General features: G+C 32.9%; 3 protein-coding genes across 6 annotated transcripts in view; all 3 read left to right on the forward strand.

Moving 5' to 3' along the window:
• The first annotated feature begins 1,608 nt into the window (after positions 1-1,608).
• On the forward strand, positions 1,609-9,721 carry APC7 (anaphase-promoting complex subunit 7). 2 transcript variants are annotated; one of them, XM_080174520.1, is made up of 16 exons: positions 1,609-1,746; positions 2,056-2,237; positions 2,429-2,629; positions 2,997-3,084; positions 3,362-3,446; positions 3,736-3,827; positions 4,399-4,481; positions 4,689-4,778; positions 5,059-5,183; positions 5,576-5,717; positions 6,114-6,230; positions 6,563-6,626; positions 7,448-7,543; positions 8,582-8,677; positions 8,847-9,040; positions 9,303-9,721. In XM_080174520.1, exons 1-15 carry the CDS (start codon positions 1,614-1,616, stop codon positions 8,939-8,941), a joined length of 1,689 nt encoding a protein of 562 aa, XP_080030646.1. In that variant the 5' UTR covers positions 1,609-1,613; the 3' UTR covers positions 8,942-9,040; positions 9,303-9,721. The 2 variants fall into 2 exon arrangements, with proteins under 2 accessions (XP_080030646.1, XP_080030648.1); XM_080174522.1 differs by having other exon boundaries at positions 9,329-9,721.
• The window catches only part of LOC145329997 (uncharacterized), a 78,032-nt gene continuing 60,874 nt past the window's right edge, over positions 6,935-24,092 (forward strand). For all 3 annotated transcript variants that reach the window (XM_080174518.1, XM_080174517.1, XM_080174519.1), the window contains exon 1: positions 6,935-6,956. The gene's annotated coding sequence lies outside the window, so the exon portion shown is untranslated. The remainder of the gene's footprint in view (positions 6,957-24,092) is intronic.
• Positions 11,929-24,092, forward strand: part of LOC145329992 (uncharacterized) — a 33,137-nt gene continuing 20,973 nt past the window's right edge. Inside the window, exons 1-17 of the mRNA XM_080174495.1 lie at positions 11,929-12,715; positions 13,032-13,114; positions 13,645-13,802; positions 14,040-14,116; positions 14,579-14,633; positions 15,840-15,898; positions 16,372-16,473; positions 16,769-16,980; positions 19,255-19,318; positions 19,464-19,757; positions 19,979-20,107; positions 20,566-20,652; positions 21,023-21,181; positions 22,174-22,249; positions 22,702-22,871; positions 23,188-23,266; positions 23,589-23,672. Of these exons, the coding sequence (XP_080030621.1) occupies positions 12,617-12,715; positions 13,032-13,114; positions 13,645-13,802; positions 14,040-14,116; positions 14,579-14,633; positions 15,840-15,898; positions 16,372-16,473; positions 16,769-16,980; positions 19,255-19,318; positions 19,464-19,757; positions 19,979-20,107; positions 20,566-20,652; positions 21,023-21,181; positions 22,174-22,249; positions 22,702-22,871; positions 23,188-23,266; positions 23,589-23,672 (1,987 nt within the window). The 5' untranslated portion in view covers positions 11,929-12,616. The remainder of the gene's footprint in view (positions 12,716-13,031; positions 13,115-13,644; positions 13,803-14,039; positions 14,117-14,578; positions 14,634-15,839; positions 15,899-16,371; positions 16,474-16,768; positions 16,981-19,254; positions 19,319-19,463; positions 19,758-19,978; positions 20,108-20,565; positions 20,653-21,022; positions 21,182-22,173; positions 22,250-22,701; positions 22,872-23,187; positions 23,267-23,588; positions 23,673-24,092) is intronic.

Raw genomic sequence — 24,092 nt, forward strand, 5'->3', positions numbered from 1 at the left:
ACTCAAGGGTAATTTTGTTTATCATAATTTTGGATGTGCATCAATTTATTAGCCATTGTCTTATCCTTTTTGGTCCCTTCTTTGTTTTAGGTTTTCAATTGATTTTTTTTGTAAATTTTGCTGACCTATGAGCATCTACTCTATAATTCACGTAGTCTATTCCCAGCATATACTTTTATCGCATTATTTTAAGAAACATGTTGCATTAATGCCCCTATAGACATGCCCATGCCACAAAGACCTCCCTCATTACCATTAATAAGGAGAACTTCGCCAGCTTAGACAGGGACATGGTGATCAGGGCCTACGGTCGGTTCAGGGGGCAGGTAGAGGCGGTGATTGAAACTGGCGGTGATTTTATTGAATAATCTAATAATCTTATACCCAGTTTTTGAAATTTAATACAATCTTTAACATTGACGATTTTATGATCATTTGTTTAAAAAATAGAATTTGTCCGGTTTTATTCCCACCCTGTGTATGTGTATTAAAATCGCAAATAAGTATATTTTCAGCAATATATTATGTTTACTCCTTTGACATCATGGCGGACTACATTCGATTGGGAAGAGTGCAAAAAATAGCCCAAAAAAGGCTTAAAATTAAAAAAAAAATCGAATGCATAAAACCTGGGCCGAAGTATATAAAATCTTTCCTAAATTAGAACTAATATTGCAGTGATTACCGATTTCTTAACGGAAAATTGAAAAAATACAATTGATATATATTTAAAGCGATAAAATATAAATAAATACCTAAACTTTTTTATCTTCTTATCCTTATCGTTATTTCAAATATAAAAAATATTTTGCGGCAACCCTGAAATGATACTAAAATTGATTCATATATAAATGTTTGTATAATTTTTATCATCAAAGCTTTTTTAAATCAAAGTTTTTTATTAGAAATCATAAAATCTGAAGAAAAAATAATCTTTGCGTCTAATTTAGCCGTTAAAAGTTAAGTTTTGATAAAAGTGGAGATTTAAAATATAAAATGCGGGAACTCTGTTGTAACATGTTACGCGGCATTTTCTTGAATATGCGCACCAGGATTCAAATTTAACCGAAATTGCAAAATTAAATTGTGTAAAATTACGTTATTTTAATGATAAAATTTACAAATTTATGGTATTTTTAGGTTTATTAACGTTTTTTACATAATTTAATTTTGTAAAACTTATTTTTTTTAGTATTTTAATGCAAAACACGCGTCTTTTCTTTTTTTCTATTTAAAAATTTTCAAAACAAAGATATTCGAGATTAGAAAATTTTTCTCTCGCAAATACATTTTATTTTTTTATATTTGCTAAAAATATTTATTGAATCATATATTTTTTTGGATTTTGTTCACAATTAAAAATTATTGTAATTTTGAGATTGTCTCCTTTATTTTGGGGAGGGTGGGCTAAGCCTAATCTTTATGATAGATATCTATCTCCAATTAAAATCAAGAATTACTATTGTCTGCTTTTTGACAGTAACATTTCATTAACTAAGTTAATATTGTTAAGAATAGATAAATTTATACATTTAAGATATGAGAATGAATATTAACTTTGTAGTAATCCAACCTATAATTGATTTATTGATCTGTAAATTTCAGAATCAAGAATGCAAGAGTTATATCAGAGTTTGGAGCTGATATATAAATCTGGTTTGTACGCCAGCTTTACTAAAGCTTTCCAGTTTGTTGACAGCAGTAATCTCTCCAGAGTTGAAGCTTTAAATTTAAATATTTATCAAGGTAATAATAACTCGTAATAAAAATCTTTTGTATAAATTAATAGGCAAGTTATTTCTCTTGAAATTTTTTCAATCAGTGAATAAATCACTTATGACATTTTGAATAAAAATAATAACTCCATGTTCAATGGTTCGTTTAAAAAGAAACAATTTATGTTTTTTGAAATTTAAAGATCTTTTAGATAATGATTAAGGATTTGATTTAGGTATCTTTAATTCTCTGTCGGATTTTCTGACGTACGCACATACCCAAGTCAGTTGTATGCATGGAGTAGCTGAACTACCAAAATTAAAATTCATTATTTTCTAGGCCTGAGTTTACAGAAGTTAAAGGAATACCGACGAGCAGAATCTGTTTTCAACGAATCTTTACAGCACATTAAACAATTTCTCAAACAGAAATCTAAATCTGACGGTGAAAGTTTGTGTCTCAGTGAAATTGATGTCAAGTTCCATTTGCACGAGTGTTATGTCGCGTTGGGTGAAACAAATCAGGGATACGCAATATCTACTAAAATATTCTTTACCTAATTGTCAAATATTACAAAATTTGATGTTATAGTTAAACAAATTAGTGTACTTAGAGATCTTATTCAAATATGTGGGAAAACGTATAGGTACAAGTATTTTCTGGGCATACATTTGATTATAATAAATGCTAAAAATATTGTAAGTATACTTAACAGGCTGTGAATTTATTACAAAATATTCCACCCAAGCAGCGAGACAAACGAATCTACAACGCCTTGGGAACTTTATATTTACAAAGCGGAGTGGAAAACCCTGCCAGCGCAGCTTTCAAAGAAGTTATCAAAGAATGTCCGCTAGCTTTGGATGCAGTTGTGTCGTTGCTACGGCTTGGAGTCAGTGCAAAAGAAATTCAGGTTAGTTCATTATATGTATTATTTGTTAGATCTAAAATGGTTTCTAATACATATTATTTATAAAAGCTTCTAAAGAAGCACAGCTATGACTAATCAACAATACTTTTCATGATAATACGACAAGGTGGTATTGATTAAAATCTATTGGCAAGATGAAATGATACAATAAAATACTTTTAGAAATCTTGGAATGTCGTTAAAGTGGCTGTTACCTCAAATAAAAAATAAGAATGTAATAAATAGAAATAGATGTATCACTATAAAATAAGACATATGTTGTAGAAAAAAATACTTTTACCAGACGGATAGATGTTTTTATACAGTATCTTCGTTTTAATAAAAAAGATAATGATATATTTTTATTCAGGATGTCGTAACTGCTGGGGGCAAATTGCCAGCCTCTGAAGCTGGATGGTACCAGGCATTTGTCAGCGCACAGGCTGCTTTGTATGCTAAGGAAAGAATTCATATAAAAAAAATATTGTTCAAAAAGTCTCAATAGCAATTAAAGAATGGAAAGGCAAAAACTTTTCAAATATAGAAAAAAAAACTATGTCTTTAAATGTACTTAAATAAATTGTTCGAGTCTTCTTCTAACTTAACTCAAGAAAAGGTTCCTATGTCTGCTATGTTAGACACATGACAATATGTAAGGTTGAATTAATACCTAGGCTTCTCTCGAACAAAGGAAATAAACTAAGAATGTTTATTTTATGAATTCATAAAAATAATAGGAATTTAAAACCTGTATAAAAGAATGCAGGTCCTTGGAAGATAGATCTGATATTCCACATAATTGTGTTGATGTTCTTGTCACAGGAAAACTATTCGTTAATTTGTTAACAGTGGGTAGCTACATAGCCAAATAAAGTTTGTCTTGTACGTGACACTAATAGTGAGAGTAGAAGGAAATGCCTTGGCTCTTAAACATGCCCAATTGTTGGTAGTCTGTAGGATTCGTTACTTAACTAATATCCCAAATTTAGCGTTAGATTATTGCATACCATTATAGACGGATGATGCCCTAGAAATCGAAAAAAATCCCGCCCCATTCGTTTAACTCTCAAAATACTGTTTTAAATAATTATCGAAGAGTTTGACACTGTAGAGGGTTTGGCACATGCATGGGGAGGAGATGACGAACAAGCTAGATTAGTCTTACAAAGAGCTTCCTCTTTGGACAATTTTCTTTTTACAGGTAAATACCTAGATTAATGGGTAGTGATAGATAAATAGTTTTAATAAGATTTACAGGTGAGTGTAACTGTAGCTAGATCAAAATGGACAGATTAATAGATATTTAGAGGGAAGGACAGAGTGATTATGTCATCATATGTATTTTTTAGGGATGGCAATCCGTCAAATTTTTGGACCGGATTCGGATTCTTACAAGAATCCGTCCAAAAAATTGCGGCTTCCGGATTCTTATTTTTGGCGGATTCCGGATTCTAGCAATATTTTAAAAGGCTTTTATTAAAAGTTTAAAAATTTCAAGTGCTACATATTTTCTAAAAATTAATGTTTTTGGTGGTCTCTATAATTCCCTTCCGAGAATCGAACCAGGTTTTAAAAGAATCCGAATCTACTATTAAAAAACGGATTCCGTATTCGGATTCCAAAATTGGCCAAAAATTAGGCGGATTCCGGATTCGAATTGCCAACCCTAGTATTTTTGTATTAGTCTCATACTTTGATTTACAATATATTTAAGTTTTACTTGAAATAGCCGAGCTTATAAAAATACAGAAATATATATTATACTGTTTTAGGGATGGATACACTAGCCTCCATTTTGCACAGGACTAATCGTAGTCGGGAGCTGGAAACACTTGCTTCGAAATTAATGAATATCAGGAATATAAGCATAAGTAATGATCATCATAATTTTAATTTTAACAAAAATGTATTAACTGATAAGCAATAAAAATATGACATCCGTCATAAGTTCTATAGATAACTTAAAATTGATATTTTAACAGAGACAATTTCTTGGAAATATCCATTTATGAAATTTTTAATTTATCTTTCATGGCCTAGCTCTATATTCCTGATCCCTATTAGTGATACGAGACCAGAATCATGGGTTGCACTCGGACACTTCTGCCATCTGAACAAGAACTACAAGAGAGCTGTCTATTTTGCATACAAGGTGAATATTATCTTTATGTTTAGTTGAGATATGGAAGTTATGCTTATCTACCTTCCTTCATATTATATTATTAAATCACTGGTCCTTAATAACATAAGTTTCTTTCTCTAAAGTCTACGGGATGGCTCTTATTCATTTATATTTGCCCAAAATATGATGAAATTGGTCTTCATAAGCATTTGAAGGATCAGTAATGGACTAATAGAAGATCCTTTAAGGAACGACTACTTGTAGTTTTAGGAATTGATTAAATATTGTAATCAAATTTTAATTATTTAAGGCCTGCCAGATAGAAGCTAAAAACGTAGAAGCTTTGCTGTTAAAAGGATATATTTTTCTGGACCTTAAGAAATATCGTGATGCTATCAACCATTTTAAAGAAGCTAATCAAATTGCTTCTTACAGGTAATTTTAGTTTTTACATTATAGTAGAACTGATTTATCAATAAATTTTTGTCCACAAGTGAATCTTAACCTAGTGATTTTATTGGCTCTTTCAGTTTAATGGAAGGAATAGGGACTAGGTAGTAGGGAGGGCGAGAAAAATTACCTTAACCATCCCAAAACTTTAACTTTGTAATCGGATAATCTAAAATCAATCTAGAATTACATGGATCTTTCACCAGTTACCATGTACTCTAATAAAGTGAAACGTGTAGCTGGCTGAATAACAATGTTAAAAACTTTCGGATCAAGTGCAGTTCATGGTAAAATATTGCTGGTAACGAATGTTTCCTATTTTCTGGGATAGTTACAAGTTTCCTTGATCTAGAATTACAAGAAGTATTTCATCTTAGGTTAGAAGCACACCAAGGGATAGTAGAATGTAATATCGGGCTGCAACGTCATAGAGAAGCAGCTAATGCAGCAACCGAGGCCTGTAAACAGTTTAATAATTCACCAAGAGCTTTGACTCTTTATGCCACTGCATTGTTGAAGGTAATATTGCCGTAATTGTTATCAACAAGGAAAACTAAACGTTTATGTTTATAGATAGAAGTTAAGTTTTCAGAACCTTCTATAAAAATCGGATCATGGAAAGAAAATGAAAGAGCGGGTTTCATCTTATTTTCACAGTAGTTTTTTATATTGGTATTTGTTAGGTTATGTTCGGTAAATGTTAATAATTGTCCCACAGGGTTATGAAATAGGCCCCGCAGAATTAAGGCCTTCTGCAGGGTTTAGAAATAGGTAGGAAGAAAAGCTACTGTGAAAATGTGACGGAAGCCGTAAAGTCTTTTTTTCCATGATCAAAAAAACTATTAGAACATAGATTTGTACATAGATAATATATAAGTTCCCAGAACTTTCTATAAAAAAAAATATTTTTATTAGGAACCATTAGCAGTTGCCAGAGCCAAGACTTTGTTGGAGCGAGCCGCGGATGCCGGCTATCTGCCAGCTGTTTACCTCTTAGTAGATTTGCTGGAACGAGAAGGTGCTCAAGAAAAGGTATAATTTTTTAGAGTTTGAAGAGAACTTTTAAGAGATACTGTAAGTCAAAGTAAAATATTAGTCTATTGTTAAAACAGTTATTAGGAAAGTTAATTGAAAAAAAATATTAAATATTAGATACCTCATACCTAGATAAGTTATGATTGTTTTTCTTTATTTTGCGAAAATTGAACCTCTTTTTCTTTGTGTCGTTGCACCAAAAGTAAAACATGATAACATGATACAGATTTAACAATTCATAAAAATAAACAAAATTTCCCTATTTTTGCCATATTTTATTAGGTAATAGGTATGCCTTTATATTCATTGTAATTTATTTTATCTTTTAGGCTGTGTCATATATCAAGCGAAGTTTACAATATGAGAGTAGTGGCAAGCTATATCAAGTATTAGGTAAGCTAACTTTCTGTGGTACATCTTTATATTCTATGTAGTTTATTTTTACACCGGTAGGTGTCTCAAATTTATTTTCAAATGTATTCATTTTTAACAATGTTTTTTGTTTTTACTATTTAAAAAAAAACAATTTTCTAATTTAAATAAAGATATGATTTAATAAGAGTATTATAAACTGTATTTTATTTAGATTTATATAGAAGTAATTTTAATGAAAAATCGTCCTTGTACCTATCATTGAGTACCTAAGCTTTTCTCTACACCAAGTACTCAAGTAAACATAAACATAAATATTTTATGCTAGTTTGCTTGATTCACTTCACTAAACAATTTTGTAGGTGTGTTATGGAAAGATACACTATTTATTGTTAAAGGGATGAGTAGGTTGCACTAAAAATCCGTTAAGGTTGTAAGTTTTAAGTTAAAAACAGTAGTAAAACGATAAAAATTTAAGTTAACTTTTAACCGTAGTTCTTTTCAAGAAGAAATACACATATTTAGTGAATATTACTGTTCTACTACTATTTTTAAGCCTGAAAATCACACTTTTACGGATTTTTTAGCGCAACCTACTTCTCCCTTTACCAACTTTTACTTATTTTGTTTTAAAAATGAAATGATTAATTAAGTGACGATTCCAAAGATGATAAGGCATAAATTTTAATGTTTTCTTCTTAAGCTTTGGTTTTTGTTTGTTTATTCTATTACTTTTACATTGATTTGTTAAAACTTAAATGAAAAAATTTGGGGACCCACAACAATACTTTTGTCTCATTCCTCATGATCCCTGGCAAATTAAATACTACTTTTCATTTTAGGTGATTTACTGGCAAAACAGGGCAAAGAAGCTGAAGCGATGGAACAATACAGTCTAGCTCTAAGTTTGAATCCTAAGGACGAAGCGGCTTTGGCAGGTATTAACTTTCGAGGATCTAAAGGGATAAGACAATGGCTGATAAATTGATGTACATCCCCAATGATGATACACAAAATTACCTCTTATGTAAATTACAATTGGTGGTTGAATGAAACGTTTGAACACTCAACTTACTGAACCAACCAATTAAAATTCACTAAAGTTCCTAAAGTTATTAAGCAAAGAAAATGTTATAATAAAACTTTGAGGACTAGTGTAATAAACAGCCCATCGTCCCATCTTTGATTAACTTTGATTTTTATTAGAAGGGATATGGAAGGGCATAAGATTAGCTCTAAACCATACCATTACCTAGATTTGATTATAAAAATAAAATAACCTAAAACCATCTCTGGACCTATTAGAAACTTTGCTGTAAAGGAGAACCCTATCGGTTCAGTGGTTAGCGAGATCCTTCGCTACAGACCTAAAAGCTTATTACTTAAACTTTATATAATAGAATAATATGCTAAAATTCCCACACATCTTCTCAGGGGTGTATATTCTGCATGTGATCCCCGGCTCAGGGGGGGGGGGGGGGGAAATAAAAAATAAGTGGTTGGAGGGAAAAAAAATTAAGAAAACTGAACACATTTTTTCCATTTCGCCCCTCTCCTTGGTTAAAAAAACTAAAAAAATGTGTGGTAGGAGGGATAAAATAAATAAAATATAGAGTTCTTTAAATATTTTTCTATTTTCCCCCCTACTTTTTAAGAAAAATCTAGGGGGAAAAAAAATAAAAAAATTTGTAGCAGGGGAAAAAAAATAAATCTTGTGCAGAATATACACCCCTGCATCTTCTAGAAACAGGTATTAGAAAGCCTATGTGAAATAAATATATAAATATTCTTTAGACCCCTTAAATACCGCCATTTAATATGATTTTTATTTACTTCCATCAAATGCCTTTTAGGGTGCGATACTATATATTTTTTTTTTATCTTTCATGGATTTTTGTCAATTATGTAGGTAGTAGGTACGTCCTAAATGGATAAAGAAATTCTCTCCCAAATGATAATATATTTGTTTTGCACAGGATTGCAAAGAATAGAGGCGGCCAACGATGGAGGGCTGGAGGCTAGTTATGACCTCGAGATGACTGAGGTTGTCAGCAATAATGATAGCATTGGAGGTAAGATTTAAGCTTTTGATTCCTCTAACAAAGTGAATGACTTAAGAAATAACTTTATTGTCATAAAAACAAATAAGTACCTACCTAGTTAAAGACCTACATCAAAATATTCAGATTCTCTAGATAACGTACCTAACCCTTCTGGGATTCAACTGATCCTCTACTTTAGGTCGTGTAAGTCCCAGCCGTCGTCAAGAACTAGAGGACAGCGAAACCGAGGCTGTTTGGAGCGATGGAGACCTCAATATCATTGGAGGCTCATAGCTAAGCGAGATACTTTAGTCTGAGGAAGCTTGGACTGTTTTTATCAAGAGAAATTCTGAAGGTTATTAGAAGAAAAAGTTTAGTTATACACACAGAGATGTATATTCTGCGTGGGCCCCCCTGCTAAAAGGGGGGGGGGGGGGTAAATTAAAAATATGTTGGAGGGGGAAAAAAATAAGAGAACGAAAAACATATTTTCCCCTCCTTGGTAAAAAAACTTGAAAATTATGATGGAGGGGTAAAAAATAAATAAAATAAAGAGTACTGTGAAGATTTTTCATTTTTAACTTTACTTGTGGAAAAAATTAGGGGGGGGGGGGATGGAATATTTTGCAGCCGGGGAAAAATTAATCTTATGCAGAATATTCGTCTCTGTATACACAATAGGACTAATCAAATTCTAAAAAAATGTTTCATCATAATTATATTATATTAGTTAACTATCTAAAAAACTTTGAAGGTTTCTTTTTAAAGGCAAAGACAGAAATGTATTTAAATAAAATCCAATTCACAGTTTTTCCTCTCGAGTTGATCAACTCAGTATCCGGCCTAAATTCTATGAATGCTAAATTTTTGTGATATTAATGTATTTATGAAATTTGTTGTATGATTATTTATGATATTATAACCTTCACTCTAATAAGAATTCTAAAAAGGAAAAATTGAAATAGGTTTTAATTAATCTTAGCTAGGTACCTATTTCGTCTTTTAGGATATTTATTTCTGCCCCTAATTTTCCATGTATTTTAATGTAATACCTACTAAAAATTTCAGACAAAATGCCCATCAAAGACATTTATTACAGTGACAAATACACAGACGATAAATATGAATATCGTCATGTAATGTTACCCAAGGTATGTAAATAGATAGATAGATAATAATTATAAAGATAGATTAGCATGAAAAAGCCGGGGTATTACATATATTCCATCCATTTAATAAGACAGATATAAACAGTGGTTTTTTAGGACAAAGCTTTTGGTTCGCCTGTATTATCTGATTGAATCACGTAACTAAATGTTAACAAAAATCTACAAGAAATTCCTTTTAAAAGTTGGATGGAATATTTTGTCTGACCTTCTAGGGTAACAGCGGGGTGTATTGTATATTAGACCGACTCAAAATGCAAAAAATTTTTGGCGCGCAATTCTAACCCATTTCTTTTATGACATAATGACTATTGATACCAATAAAAGTGTTCTTGTAGCTTTTTTCAGCAATATGTCAATTTCGATTTTCATAAAAAAAAATAGGGGATGGCCGATGGGTTCCCCCTGGGGAAGAATTTTTTAACAAAAACAGAATTTTACATATTCCAGAAAAAAAAGCTATCAACACACTTTTTTTGGTATCAATGGTCATCATATCATAAAAGGAATGGGTTGGAATAGCGCGCCCATTGAATTTAGCAGGGGATTCTATGCAGATTCTTAATATACACCTCTTTAGGGTTATAAATCTATTACACAAAAATGTTGTTTAGGATATCGCTAAGCAAGTGCCCACCACCCATCTTATGTCAGAGACGGAATGGCGTGGTATTGGTGTCCAACAGAGTCAGGTACAACATTTTTTTTTTGAAATTGAGGATCATGGAAATTTGAGAACGAAGTAGCGGGTTTCGTCGTATTTTCACAGTAGCTTTTGATAGGTTGTTTTAAGTTAGGTTCGGTAAATGTTAATGATTGCCCCGCAGGGTTAGATCCACCACAATGGCTAAAAATAGGAGGAAAGCTACCGTGAAAACACGACGAAAACTGCTACTTCGTTCTCTTTCCATGATCCAAAATTTGTTTAGTCTTGTACTTTTTTGCCAGTTGGTCAAAGTTTTTCGTAGATTTATTTTCAACTTGTGTTTGATTTTTTAATGTACTTGGTCATAGGTAGTTCTTTTTTTGTACACGAGCATTACCTAACTAAAAACGTTAGGTATGCTTTGAATAACTCTGTTTCTTACTGGAATGCATGCGGATATTTTAATTTAGTTAAATCTTGTAGTCATCTCTAAGCTCTCTCACCAGTAAAAAGTTTTCCTTGACGTTAAAGGTCCAAAATTTTGCAATACGTGTAAAGCAGAACTTTTTGTAGAAAATTTTTTTTTCGGATCATTGAAAAAAAGTTTCAGGTTTCGTCGTATTTTCACAGTAGCTTTTGATATGTTTTTTTAGATTAGGTAAGGTAAAAGTTCGTCCTGAAGAGTTAGATCTCCCCGCAGGGGCTAGAAATAAGAAAAAAGCTACTGTAAAAAATACGACGATACTCGATACTTTTTTTCAATGATCCGAAATTTTTTTTTCCAAAAAGTTCTGCTTTACACGTATTGCAAAATTTTGGACCTTTAACGTCAAGGAAAACTTTTTACTGGTGAGAGAGCTTACAGATGACTTCGTTTTTTTATTCATGATCCGTCTTTCTTTGCAGGGTTGGGTGCACTACATGTTTCACAAGCCAGAGCCTCATATCCTTCTCTTCAGGAACATTTTAACATTTACATCCAGTACAATGGACGATGTTTGATGTTACTCATTGATTATAAACATAGTTACCCCTTTTGTAGATTTGAATTATTTGTGGATAAGTTTGGACCCCGATATTGAAGATTTGATAAGACAGTACTCAAAGTTTTTAAACCAACTAATGAGAGAACATGTAAAAATCCTATGCTTTAAATTTACAGTCAATGTCTCCTCCCTGCAATTAACCATCCCTACCATTGAAGGTAATCACACGTTCTTACACTTTCTCCTCCAGGTTACCCTGGCCTATATCTAGGAAGAGACTGGTCTGGGAACTTGAACTCTAACAAGTTTCCCTTAGTCCGTTTTGACACTGCACCTGTTTCTTTTCCATACTTCAACTTAGGATTAGAACCGCCCGACTCGTGTTCAACTACTCTTCACACTTTGTCTATCCAATTCCTCTTAAAAAAAAAACTAATTGTGAATGTTAAAATATTGTAGACGCGCTTTGCCCAACACAAAGTAAATCTTGAGATGAATCAAAAACAAAGTCGAACTCAAACCATTGGATTAACAAATCAGAAATTAAAAATGATGTTCTCTTTGTAAATTCTTTTTAGGCAAGCTTAATAATGTGTGAATGTCTTTTGTCGTCTTTTTATACAAGAAAATTAAAGAATTATAAGAAATTATATTTTATGTGTATATGTATTTTTGTATACTTTTATAAAAACAAAATCCGGTAAAATGATATATTTTATTATCAATTATAGATTTTATTTCACAGGGTTATTATTCACAATAATAAAATTAAATTATTTGTCTCTAAAAAATTGCCTTCCTGAGTAAAATAGAAAGTTTCCCCCCACCCTCCTTTGTAAAATATAAACCCTGAAATCAAGGGACTTGAGTATACTTAACATTATATGGTAGAACAGGGTTGACAAAGATTTTATTTTTTTCTTCTGGTTAATGCTCATTTCTATAACTACTCATTTCAAAGTTTTATCCTTAAAGAATCTTTGCCTGTCCTGTTCTACATCGTTGCAGTATTCCAGCTCCCGCATAAAAAAAGTATTTTTATTATTCAAGGAAGCATTTAAAATTATCTTATGTGATCTAAATAAAGTACCTCTATAAAAGCAACAATAAAACGCTTGAATTTTAATATTTTTTTAGATGATAACATTAACATAAGTGACATATTATAAAAATGATGGATGAATCAACAGAGATGGATCCCTCCTTGCCTTTGAATGATGATAGTTTGACCCCGCAGGGCCAGGGGGCTGATACACAGAAAGAAGGACAGGTTAGGTTTTTTTAATACTAGGTGACTTGAGGGATGAGACAATGGACTTTAAATCGTTGCCCATCCTTAATCATGCATTTCTGAATTAGGTACCTTTTAGTGCAGATAAAATTAAAGATTTATAAAACCAAGTAAAATGTTGAAGTTCAAACGAATAAAAGATTTAGATAAGTGTTTATAAAACTTTGGGACAAGGATAGTTTTACTTTCTTTGAAAATTAACGATTTTAAAACCGAAAATGATTTGTTTTGTGGTATATTTCTTGGAAAAATAGCCTACAATTTATGTTTATAATAATCTTTACTTTTTATTCAGGAGAGCCCTGTGTTATACATAGATCCAGCTAAAAATATTGTTCAGATGCACATAACTCCACCAAGTCAAACCAAACAACGAGTCAGGAATATATTTTTAAAATCATAATAGAAAATGTTTGTTTAATTAGAATTTCACAAGATGATGAGCGGTTTTTCTCATACCTCAAATGGACTAAAAACGAACCTTTTTATCGAAAAAAAACTTATTTTAATGATAATTTTGGTTAGATTAGGTTTGGATAAATCCCGCAGGGATAGAGCAAAGTGTTAGAAATTTTTTTGTTTACTAAAATATAGGGTTGGGGGGGGGGGGGGGCAGAAAAGTGAAATGAAAGCGCCAGATAATCTATTTAATCTCTTTAAAGTTTTTAAATTGAATAATACTCGTAAATACATGGGCTTTATTGTTAGGAAATGTCAACTTCCCTCTTTTTCCTATATTGTGACCCTAAAAGTTTGAATCATTTAGTTGTCCTCTTATAAAAAGGTAACCCTAAAAGTTTAAATCATTTAGTTGTCCTCTAATAAAAAGTAAGCTACTATATGCCATCTGGTCTCTTTTTATAACATAACTTAAAAATGAGAATTGGATCTTAATTGAAATATTTGGACAGGTTTACAGACACGCCATTAACTCCACCAAAAGACGGACGGCCACTTTCTCCCTGTGTTCTTGGGGTTCCAGGTCCAGTAACGGCTGGAGGATCCGTTCTGGAGGACAGTCCTGCCATGACCTCCTGGCAGGTTGATGGAAGCAATCATTCTATAGGTAAGATTAGTGATCTAAATTGATATTTTTCTAAAATATTTCTTTAAAATTCTATGTATAGAATGTATCAAGGTACTTCAATACTTTGGTCAGAGTTGGACAATTATGAATAAGCTTAGGTTATAAATGTTGATCTATATCTGATGTCAACTTTTCCAAATACATTGCATTAGGTTTATGTAAATATATGTAATATTTCCTAACTATCTCATTATCTATTAAATATAAATATTTTAGTAAGTAACTCTATTAACGAGCATGGAGTGAGCAGGGGCCTAACAATGAAAGATTATGAAGAACAGCTGACCACACTCAGGAATTAAACCAGTTTTTTAATCTGTCAAAAGGCGTTCTTGCATTTTTTGATATAGCTGCAGCTATCGTATTGCTAGGATATGCCTGTCTTTTTGTCAGAATAAGTTCAAAGAGTACAAACTTATTTAAGGAGAATATAAGGACAAGTTTTTATTTCAAGATATACCTAAGATTTTAAGACAAAAACATAGGTATAACAAGTTTATTAGCTATTTTTTTTTGGGGGGGGGGAATAATCATTTAAAGTCCCAGAATTGCACAGACCTTTTTCATGGGGTGTGAACCTCATCTAGGTTTGGGGGGGGGGGGGTGTTGAGGGGCATGCTATTCAAATTTAGAAATTAGGTGAGTGGTGCCACCCCCCCCCCCCCCTCCTTTCGCACAGATATGCTTAAAACTATAGAAAGAAAAAATGAATGATTCTGAATTTTAATAAACTGGTTCAATATTTAATTTTCAATAGGAAAGAAAATTTTAATTTAAAACTGAGAATCTATTTTCTGGAGGAAAATAAAGGTAATTAAAGGGGGGGGGCGAAAGTGACACTTTTTGAAACCAAAACTAAAAGTCAAAGGAACTCAACTAAAAAAAGGGTTACAGGTCTGAGATTTTGCATGGCAGTTGCTTTATAGGGGTACAATATGGAACTGTGAAGAAACGGCGGCGCAACCGCCGAAAACCGCCGAGAAAAGGCAACAAAAATTACGGCGGGAAACGGCGGTTTTCGGCGGTTGCGCCGCCGTTTCTTCACAGTTCCATATTGTACCCCTATAAAGCAACTGCCATGCAAAATCTCAGACCTGTAACCCTTTTTTTAGTTGAGTTCCTTTGTTGACTCTTAGTTTTGGTTTCAAAAAGTGTCACTTTCGCCCCCCCCCTTTATTTTATTGGATAAATGAACAAAGAGTTATTTAACTCTAATGTTAAGGTTATAGAAACGTGCATTATTTCACCTTTTGTAATTAAACTTTATTAAAAACATAGACGATAACATGCATTAAAGTAAAAATCTTATCATTTTATAATCTCAATCGCTTAAAGAAGTTGTAAAGTTGTGAATTACTAGTGGATTCTAGTGGATGCCAAAATAGTTACTTTAATAAGAAAGCACGATATAGATTTTTACTCCAGTGGAGTGCAAGTACATAAATCATGTCAAATAGTTACATTAATCTTCATGCAAAGGTTTACATACATAACAATCAGGGTGTCGGAGCCGTTTAATTTTGATGCGGCTCCGGCTCCGCGGAGCCGTATCTGGAAATACGGCTCCGGCTCCTACCTTAAAATTAATATATAAATTTTTTTTCATTATTGAATTTGACAAAAAAAAAAAAAATAATATAAAATATTTTGCTTTTATTTGATTAAAGCTATATTAAAGTAGAAGGTTGTATGTCTATTTGTTAAGTAACAATAGTTTTTCAGTTTATTATATGGAAATATACCGTTGCCAGATTATAATATTACTTTTAAAAATCATTTTTAGCTAATCCGGAGCCGGGGCTGTTTTTAACGAAAAATACGGCTCCGGCTCCACCAAAATGTTGCTGCTCCCGGCTCCGGCTCCGAAACACTGATAACACTAGTTGCAATACTCAGTAAGCAAGATTGACAGACAAAATATAAATGTATGTATCTAGAAAAGCTTCGGTTTTTAATAATTTTACACAATTAACTTTACTAATTGAAATATGAATGAAAAATGAATGAAAATTTTAGGTCTGTTCTCTGGTCCCGTGGAACAAGAAAATTTGTACAGAATAAACATTGATTTAAAGGTAAACAATCCTGTACCTAAAGAAATGACTTATTCGAATTGGACGTATTTCTTTTCAGGGTAGGATTATATAGGTCTTAGGTGGTTTTAGGCTATTTTCCTGACATATCCGTTCTCCACTAGATGCTAGGGGCGTAGCAACTAGTATATTTTAAAAGGGGAACCGTAGTATTTTTCCTATATTTGTTTCAGAAAACTAATTTTGTTTCTCGTATTCATTCGAATCCGGTGGATAGGAACCGGTTCTCATCCATACGAAAAAACTATGTCTAGCATCGTATTATATCCAGTTTTCTACGAATATAGAAATGTACAATCATAAGATTTAAACCAGTTTTTTTAATCTTATAACTGTACATTCTATATCCGCGGAAAGCCGTTTATAATAAGATGAAAGAAATAACTATTACTAATACTAAGTACTCACCCCGTATTATTATATAATGAATCTCATCTTATAGGTATGTTTTTTAGGTTAGAGGCGAAGAGTTAAAACGCGAATTGGAGGAAAATAAAGCTTTGGTGAATGAAGCCTCGAAAGGCCTTCAATCAATTGAAGATAAATACAAGCAGGAGGTAATATTTGTTGTTGGGTTTTATTTAAAGATGTCATATTTTATTTCCCTAACGCTTGCGGCTACGCCCTAGAGGCCTCTAGGAGTACTTGAGGAGGGAGGAGTTAAATTCGATAACCCAATCTATTTTGGATTTTAAAAAAAGAGTAAAAAGTATTTTTGGGGGGGGGGCGGGGATTTTTTTTCTTGGGTGGTCTACTAAAATAGTCCCAAACCTTCCCAGGGCCTACGAGAAGCTACCTTGTAAAGGAGAACCTTGTGGGATAAAAAATTTCACTAATAAAAATTCATTTCAGGTTGACCAGTTGAAGTCACAATTAGCCTACAGCGAAGCAGAGAAAAAAGCCGCCAATCAACGATCAGCTGATCTTGAATGTCAACTAAATCAGCTGATTGAAAGTACTGCTGCACAGACCAAATCAGCTGTGGATAATAATAAAGGTCCTCTAAGTGAAGAATCCAGAATTTTGTATAGTGATGCTTTTGGATCCTTTGCAAATGACAGCAGGTACAAATAGACTTTTTTTTAAAGTGAAACTTTTCTCTAATTAGGGTCGGTACTTCCGTAACGGCTGGCTCTTTTCATTTTGTCATATCGATTTCAAACTTTGCATGATGATTCCTATAACAGTAAGTTACGATTTAGGAAGCGTAGCAACTCTATAATCCTTACTAGAAATTCCTACAACCGTTTAAAACATGCTGTGTTTTATATTGTTTTGAAAATAACTTTTCATATGATATTATTATCCTATTCGTCTGATTTTTGGAATAATCATTTCTAGGACAACAATTGTACAATAATATATATAATTCAAGCATCTCTATAATCTTATCATAAAAAGGGGGGGGGTAAAATGTGGTGACTCGTCACACGACATACCAGCAATTTTATTTTGGGTGCTACTCCCTTAGTTTTAGAGATAATTGGATGAAATCTTTTGGGCTGGGTCACTAATTATCCCAACTATTGGTATCTTTCAAAAAAAACGGCGGCGGGACCGCCGCTCCCGCCGCCCGCCGCCGTTTTCCGCCGCCACCAAAAAAAAATTTTTTATTGCATTTCTCGCCGAATTAGGCAATTTGGAATCATTTGAGACCATGTTATTTTTTTAAAAAATTTTTCCCCTTACAAGGAACCCTGCGGTGGGACTTAGTCATTTTTTTCAAATTCTCGTTTATCAAGGTATATCTTAAATACAGTGCTACTCCTGTGCTTTTAAAGATATTGAAACAAAACCTTTTTAGGTTGGTAAGTAAAAAATATTTGAATTAAGAATACGGCGGCGGGACCGCCGCTCCCGCCGTTTTCCGCCGCCACCAAAAAAAATTTTTTTATTGCATTTCTCCCCGAATTAGGCAATTTGGAATCATTTGAGACCATGTTATTTTTTTCAAAAAATTTTCCCCTTACAAGCAACCCTGTGGGGGGACTTAGTCATTTTTTTCAAAATCTCGTTTATCAAGGTATATTTAAATACAGTAATTTTCCTGTGATTTTGAAGATATTGAAACAAAATCTTTTTAGGTTGGTAAGTAAAAAAAATTTGAATTAAGAAAACGGCGGCGGGACCGCCGCTCCCGCCGTCCGCCGCAGTTTTCCGCCGCCACCAAAATTTTTTTTTTTTAAACATTATCTTTTATCTTTTCAGGTGTTGGGTGGGTAAGTAAAAAAAACATGGTCTCAAATGATTCTAAATCGCCTAATTCGGCGAGAAATGCAATGAAAAAATTTTTTCTGGTGGCGGCGGAAAACGCCGGTGGACGGCGGGAGCGGTGGTCCCGCCGCCGTTTTCCGCGGTGGTACCTCTGCCATTTTTTATTTAAATATTTTTTACTGACCAAGCTAAAAAGATTTTGTTTCAATATCTTTAAAAGCACAGGAGTAGCACTGTATTTAAATATACCTTGATAAACGAGAATTTGAAAAAAATGACTAAGTCCCCCCGCAGGGTTGCTTGTAAGGGGAAAATTTTTTGAAAAAAATAACATGGTCTCAAATGATTCCAAATTGCCTAATTCGGCAAGAAATGCAATAAAAAAATTTTTTTTGGTGGCGGCGGAAAACGGCGGCGGACGGCGGGAGCGGCGGTCCCGCCGCCGTTTTCTTAATTCAAATATTTTTTACTTACCAACCTAAAAAGATTTTGTTTCAATATCTTTAAAAGCACAGGAGTAGCACTGTATTTAAGATATACCTTGATAAACGAGAATTTGAAAAAAATGACTAAGTCCCCCCGCAGGGTTGCTTGTAAGGGGAAAAATTTTTGAAAAAAATAACATGGTCTCAAATGATTCCAAATTGCCTAATTCGGCGAGAAATGCAATAAAAAATTTTTTTTGGTGGCGGCGGAAAACGGCGGCGGGCGGCGGGAGCGGCGGTCCCGCCGCCATTTTTTTTGAAAGATACCAATAGTTGGGGTAATTAGTGACCCAGCCCAAAAGATTTCATCCAATTATCTCTAAAACTAAGGGAGTAGCACCCAAAATAAAATTGCTGGTATGTCGTGTGACGAGTCACCACATTTTACCCCCCCCCTTTAAGTATGTTTTATTACAGTATCCTGTATTATGCAATTTTGCAACAAATATATGTACAATTTTGTTTATACTTAATTAATGTTTGGATGTTAATTTCTGACACTCTACACGTTGTTTGTTTGTCCTTCCTTCTGATTTTACTGAGCTTCGCTTTTATAGATGTTGTCATTCTTGTTTAATGGAAAATTACCATTTTTCTCATTTTAACGGATTTTTATCAATTTTAACTTTTATTTTCTAGAATGGACGCGAACTCTGAGAACAACATGGAAAATCAAACAGCTATTGAAAATCTTAAAGAAGAGGTAAAAATTTAAAATGCTCCATTTTGATTTACTTCTTTAGTGTAGGTAGGTATGTAATGTAATTTGATCTAAGAAACTTTTGAAATTATAAGATTCTATTCATATTTCAATTATTATTATTATTCTGACGATTGTTTAATTTAAGGTGACTCAATTAAGTAAGGAGCTGGACAATAAGATTGAAGAGAACTTTTATCTTGTGCAACAAAAGGACGAAATACAAAAGAATTTAGACGAAGCTATGAACGAGAAGAATGATGCCGAATACAAACTCTCAGAAGCTATGGACGAAAATGACCAGTTGAAGGCAGAAAAGGATGGTATTGCTAACAGATTAGAGAAGGAGATAGAAACTATCAGCAGGATTGAAAAGCTTGCACAACAGATGAAGTTAGATATTGCTATAAAGGATAAAGAAATTGGCGAACTTAAAAATATGGTAAGTTGATAAATGATGATTTTTAAATTTTATTTTATTCTAAAGGGGACGAACGAGAGCAAGTGAATATTAGTCCCTTCCAACATTGAACTTAAGTGTTTTCTTTCAGAATATACTTAATTACTATTAATCATTGATTATCAAAATCTAATATAACTTGTGTAGGCAATGTTAGATAACAGTATGAATAACATTTTATTGTAACACTCTTTTAATTTAAGATTCCTAATAAGAAGAACAATTCGAATTTGGAGGATACAATCTCTAAACTGGAGAAAGAAAGAGACTCTAACCTTGCGACTATAATTGAGTTGAAGAGAAAAGTTTCTGATCTTAACAATGAATTAAAGGTAAAACATGTTATTTTTTTTTGGAGGGGAAGAGGTAAAATTGGTAATTTAATGTCTGTAATGATAAAAAGGCTTTTATAAAATAAATTAAATTCTGGTATATTGGTCAGTTACTGAAAGTTGCTATTTTAAGAACTTACAGTCAATGGTCTTCCTGATTCCTTTATCTTGCGATCTCTTCATTATTTATTAGCTTTCTATGATGTCTCTAATTGTACTGGATACTTGGATTATAAGATCTTCATATTTATTTTTCCCCATCTTATACCAACAACGAAATTAATTCGGGAAAAAATCAAGAAACCTTTACGTCATTTTCTGCTGAAGTTTGGGGGCAACTCTAAGTAGAATTGACGACCTTTTAATATGCCACCCAAATATTATTTTAGATTTGTTTTGCTTGTTGGCTATACCTTATTCATGAATTTTCTCCATGTTTTACTACTTGAATATTACAGGACACGGAAACCAACCACCAAGCCAAGATTGACGAATGCAATGGCCAGGTTTCCAGGCTTGAATCTGAACTGAATAAGAGAAATCAAGTAAGGCATTTATTTAGTAGCTCAGCTTCTTTTTTTCTGAATTGATTTTATGGACTGCGATAATAAAAAATATGTAACTTCTGTGTTTGCTAGTTGCTGCGATCCTAGCTTCTAAGAACGTGCAGATTGGGGTTCATAAAAATAGCCCAAAACTTTCCATAGATATGTATAAAGCTTACATGGAAATTACTAACCAATCTGATCGGCAATTTCCGAGATCTTTAGATTCAGACTTAAAAATACGTATTACTTTATAATATAGGAAATCTACCAATATTAAAAATTGTTGTCTTTTATGTTTGCCATCTTGCTGATGTGCTTCTTATTGAAATACCTACAAATAGGCTTTATTTTAAATTTATGTTTTTAGGAGGTTTGTTCTTTCCTCAATTTAATCAAACGTCTGCAGAAAAATCCGCAATTTAAGCTGATGAAAAAGCAAGCAAACACGGAAGATAACTTAATCAATAATGACTTTATTGATTTGGATGATCTTACTGCCCAAGCTGAAAATATTGAAGTTGTCATTAGGAATGTAGATTATTATCAAGTAGTAAAGGTTACTAGACTATTTTGAAAAGATTGTATAAACTGAAACTAAGGTTTATTATTCAAAACGGATTGGATTTATGATTTTCTCGAAAGTTCTCGTCAAAACTGAACCGTATTACTGTTTTATAGTCTTTCTGATTTGATAGTTATGCATTGCAAATTAATGACGATTTTTTTAGGGAAGGTAAAATTTTATTTCTTTGGCTGGAAACAGTTATAGAGTGCGTTTTGTTTGAATTTATCTCTACTTTAAAACTCACTTGATCAATTCATATTTGAAATATCCTGAGGATTTTTATATCTTTCTTTCGGGAGGAATGTGTTTTTCTCAGCTGAGCTGGATCTTTAAATCATTTTAGTGGTGAGCCAGATCGGGGTAAAAATGTTTTTATGATAGTTTTGCTATAAAATATTAAAACTAATTGAAAAAAATATTAATTTATTAAATACGGCTCACCTCGATCCGGCTTGGTGGCTATACCAAACGAGTGTAGCCGGTGATCCATAGGCGAACCACTTGGTGAGCCGGATCGCCAATGCCATTTTAATTTAAAGATCGATATGAGGTGCGTTAATCTGGATCACCACTGGCTCATTTTGCTTGAAGCTTATCATGGTTACTATAAATCTATTCTTTGACTTGATAACTGTTTTACATATGTGAGCTTTGCTTCATGTTGCTGGGAGGGAGAGGACAATGGGCTGGTTATTGTACAAAGTTTTATAATACCGTTTTCTTATTCGTTGGCTTAACAACTTTGGGGACTTATTGAATTTGATTGGTTGGTCAAGTAAGTTGAATGTCCAAACAATTCAAGCACTAATCTTAATAATCTACAGAAGGGGTGATTTTGTACATCATCATTGGGGTTATACATCAATTTATCATCCATTGTCTTATTCCCTAAGATCCCTGGGATCATCATAATTTTCCTGAATACGGTTAAAATATCAATCTACAAACTTAACAGTGAATCTAAAGAAGCTCTAGAGGAACTTATTGAGAACTGCTCCAGAGTGAGTCCGGAAATTGAACAACATCTTGGTAAGCTATGTCATATTACTTAATTACGCCAGGTCTCTAGGGGCACTTGAGGGAGTGGTATGGGCTGTAAATTGACCATTCATTTTAAAGTTTTAAGTTTTAAAAGATATAGTAAAATTTTTTTTTTTCGGGGGGGGGGGGGGTTCTCTAAGGTGGGTGAAGGCACCCTCCTCTAGAAAAGTAAAAATAACCTTTCCTGGACCTCTATGATGCTTTACTGTACATGAGGACCATAAAGGTTCAGTGGTCAGTCAACGAGATCCTTGATACGCACACACATCCTGTTACTTTTATATAAGGATTATGATTTCTGTCCTGGATAATGAATGGGTAATTAAATTTTAAACACAAAATCATCACTTCATCATCACTTACCTATCATTGTTCAATTGCTACCTATGCTGTTAGCTGTTATTGCTGCGCTTCTTACGAACATAATTCTCCTTGTCTAGAATATGAGCTGAACCGCAACGCTGAGCTAGAACAAATTCTTCGTGCCACAGAGGACAAACTGGTGGAGAAAGATGAATATATCGAACAAATGGAGAAAACTGTTCTTGATATTGAAATGGAAAAGAATCAGCTGATTGCTAAGCTTGAAAGAAAATCTGCGGATCTTAAGGTTGTTTTAATATTTATTATTGGAATGTTATAATTATAATACAGCTTTCCGTCAATTATATTGACTGTCTGCAAGAAAACAAAAAATTATAATTCTAAAACCATTGTTCTCTGTTTGATTTTGATCAGAATTTATATTGACAGCATTGCGACCAAAGTTCTTCCATTTCCTACTATAAATCTGTTTCGAATTGAACAGAGATTAATAGTTTCAGGTTAGATTTTTAAATTCTTATTTTTCTTCTTGTGGACAGTTATTTAAAGCTAATATGAACTCGTTATGCCATTCCTTGATTCTATATTTCCTAATATTGAAGGCTAAAGAAGAAGAGTTGAGACAGTTAAAAGAAACATTAACCAAAATCCAAGCTTCTGTGAACTCTGTTAAAAATACAGGTAAAAATAATTTTGTTCATTTTCTTATTTTCATCATTTAATTTCATACCTATCTTGACAATGTCTATTTTAACTGCAAGTTGCTTTGCCCCTAAGGGAGGTCATGACAAAAGCTTAAAATCACAAGACATTTGTAAAGCTTCCCTGAAAAGAGGAAGGGAGATGACATTTGCATTTTTACCAATTTACAAATATTTTACATATAAAACATCATTTATGCAATTAGGGCATATTTTACTGTATTGTATTTTTTCTATATATCCCAATGAAATCTTAAACTTACTAAATTGTATACCTACCTAATTAAATGCATGAACTGCAGGTGTCCAGGAAAATGTCTCCAAGCTGGAAGAAAAGCTGGCATTGTCTGAGGCTAATCTCAAGAAGTCTCATCTTTGTATTCAAGGTATTAATCAAACTTTTACAAACAAGATGTAAATAATCACACAACTTCCCCTGGTTGTGTAAGAAGGGGATTATTGAGTAAGTTTGGATTCTCAATAGTCACATAGTTATAATATCAGTACTTCCCTTATCCCAAGCTCCTCTGCGGAGAGCGTCATTCATTACGGTGACTTAATTTGGGACACCTGCCATACTCGGCGAGAGTGAGGTAATAATAAGTAGCTCTCATGAGATAGTGGGTCAATCATAATGTGCTTGAACGTGGAGCTTGATAGCCCTAGTGTCTATACAAAAGTGTCTCAGACTACCACATGACTACTTAGGTCCAAACCCTAAGAAACTATGGCTAATCAATCAATCAATCAAGATGTAAATAAAACTCAGACCATTATTTCAAATCGTAACCTTGCTTTTTAAATGT

This window comes from Acartia tonsa, chromosome 10 (assembly GCF_053477335.1).
Source record: "Acartia tonsa isolate MP-2025a chromosome 10, ASM5347733v1, whole genome shotgun sequence".
NCBI lineage: Eukaryota > Metazoa > Arthropoda > Copepoda > Calanoida > Acartiidae > Acartia > Acartia tonsa.

What these genes read in the sequence shown, in the direction of transcription:
- APC7 (XM_080174520.1), top strand. Translation starts at nt 1,614, where the DNA reads ATGCAAGAGTTATATCAGAGTTTGGAGCTGATATATAAATCTGGTTTG. An exon ending in TGTGTTGATGTTCTTGTCAC is followed by an intron (nt 3,447 to 3,735) that starts AGGAAAACTATT and finishes GTTTGACACTGT; the next exon opens with AGAGGGTTTGGCACATGCAT. An exon ending in GAGAAGGTGCTCAAGAAAAG is followed by an intron (nt 6,231 to 6,562) that starts GTATAATTTTTT and finishes TTTATCTTTTAG; the next exon opens with GCTGTGTCATATATCAAGCG.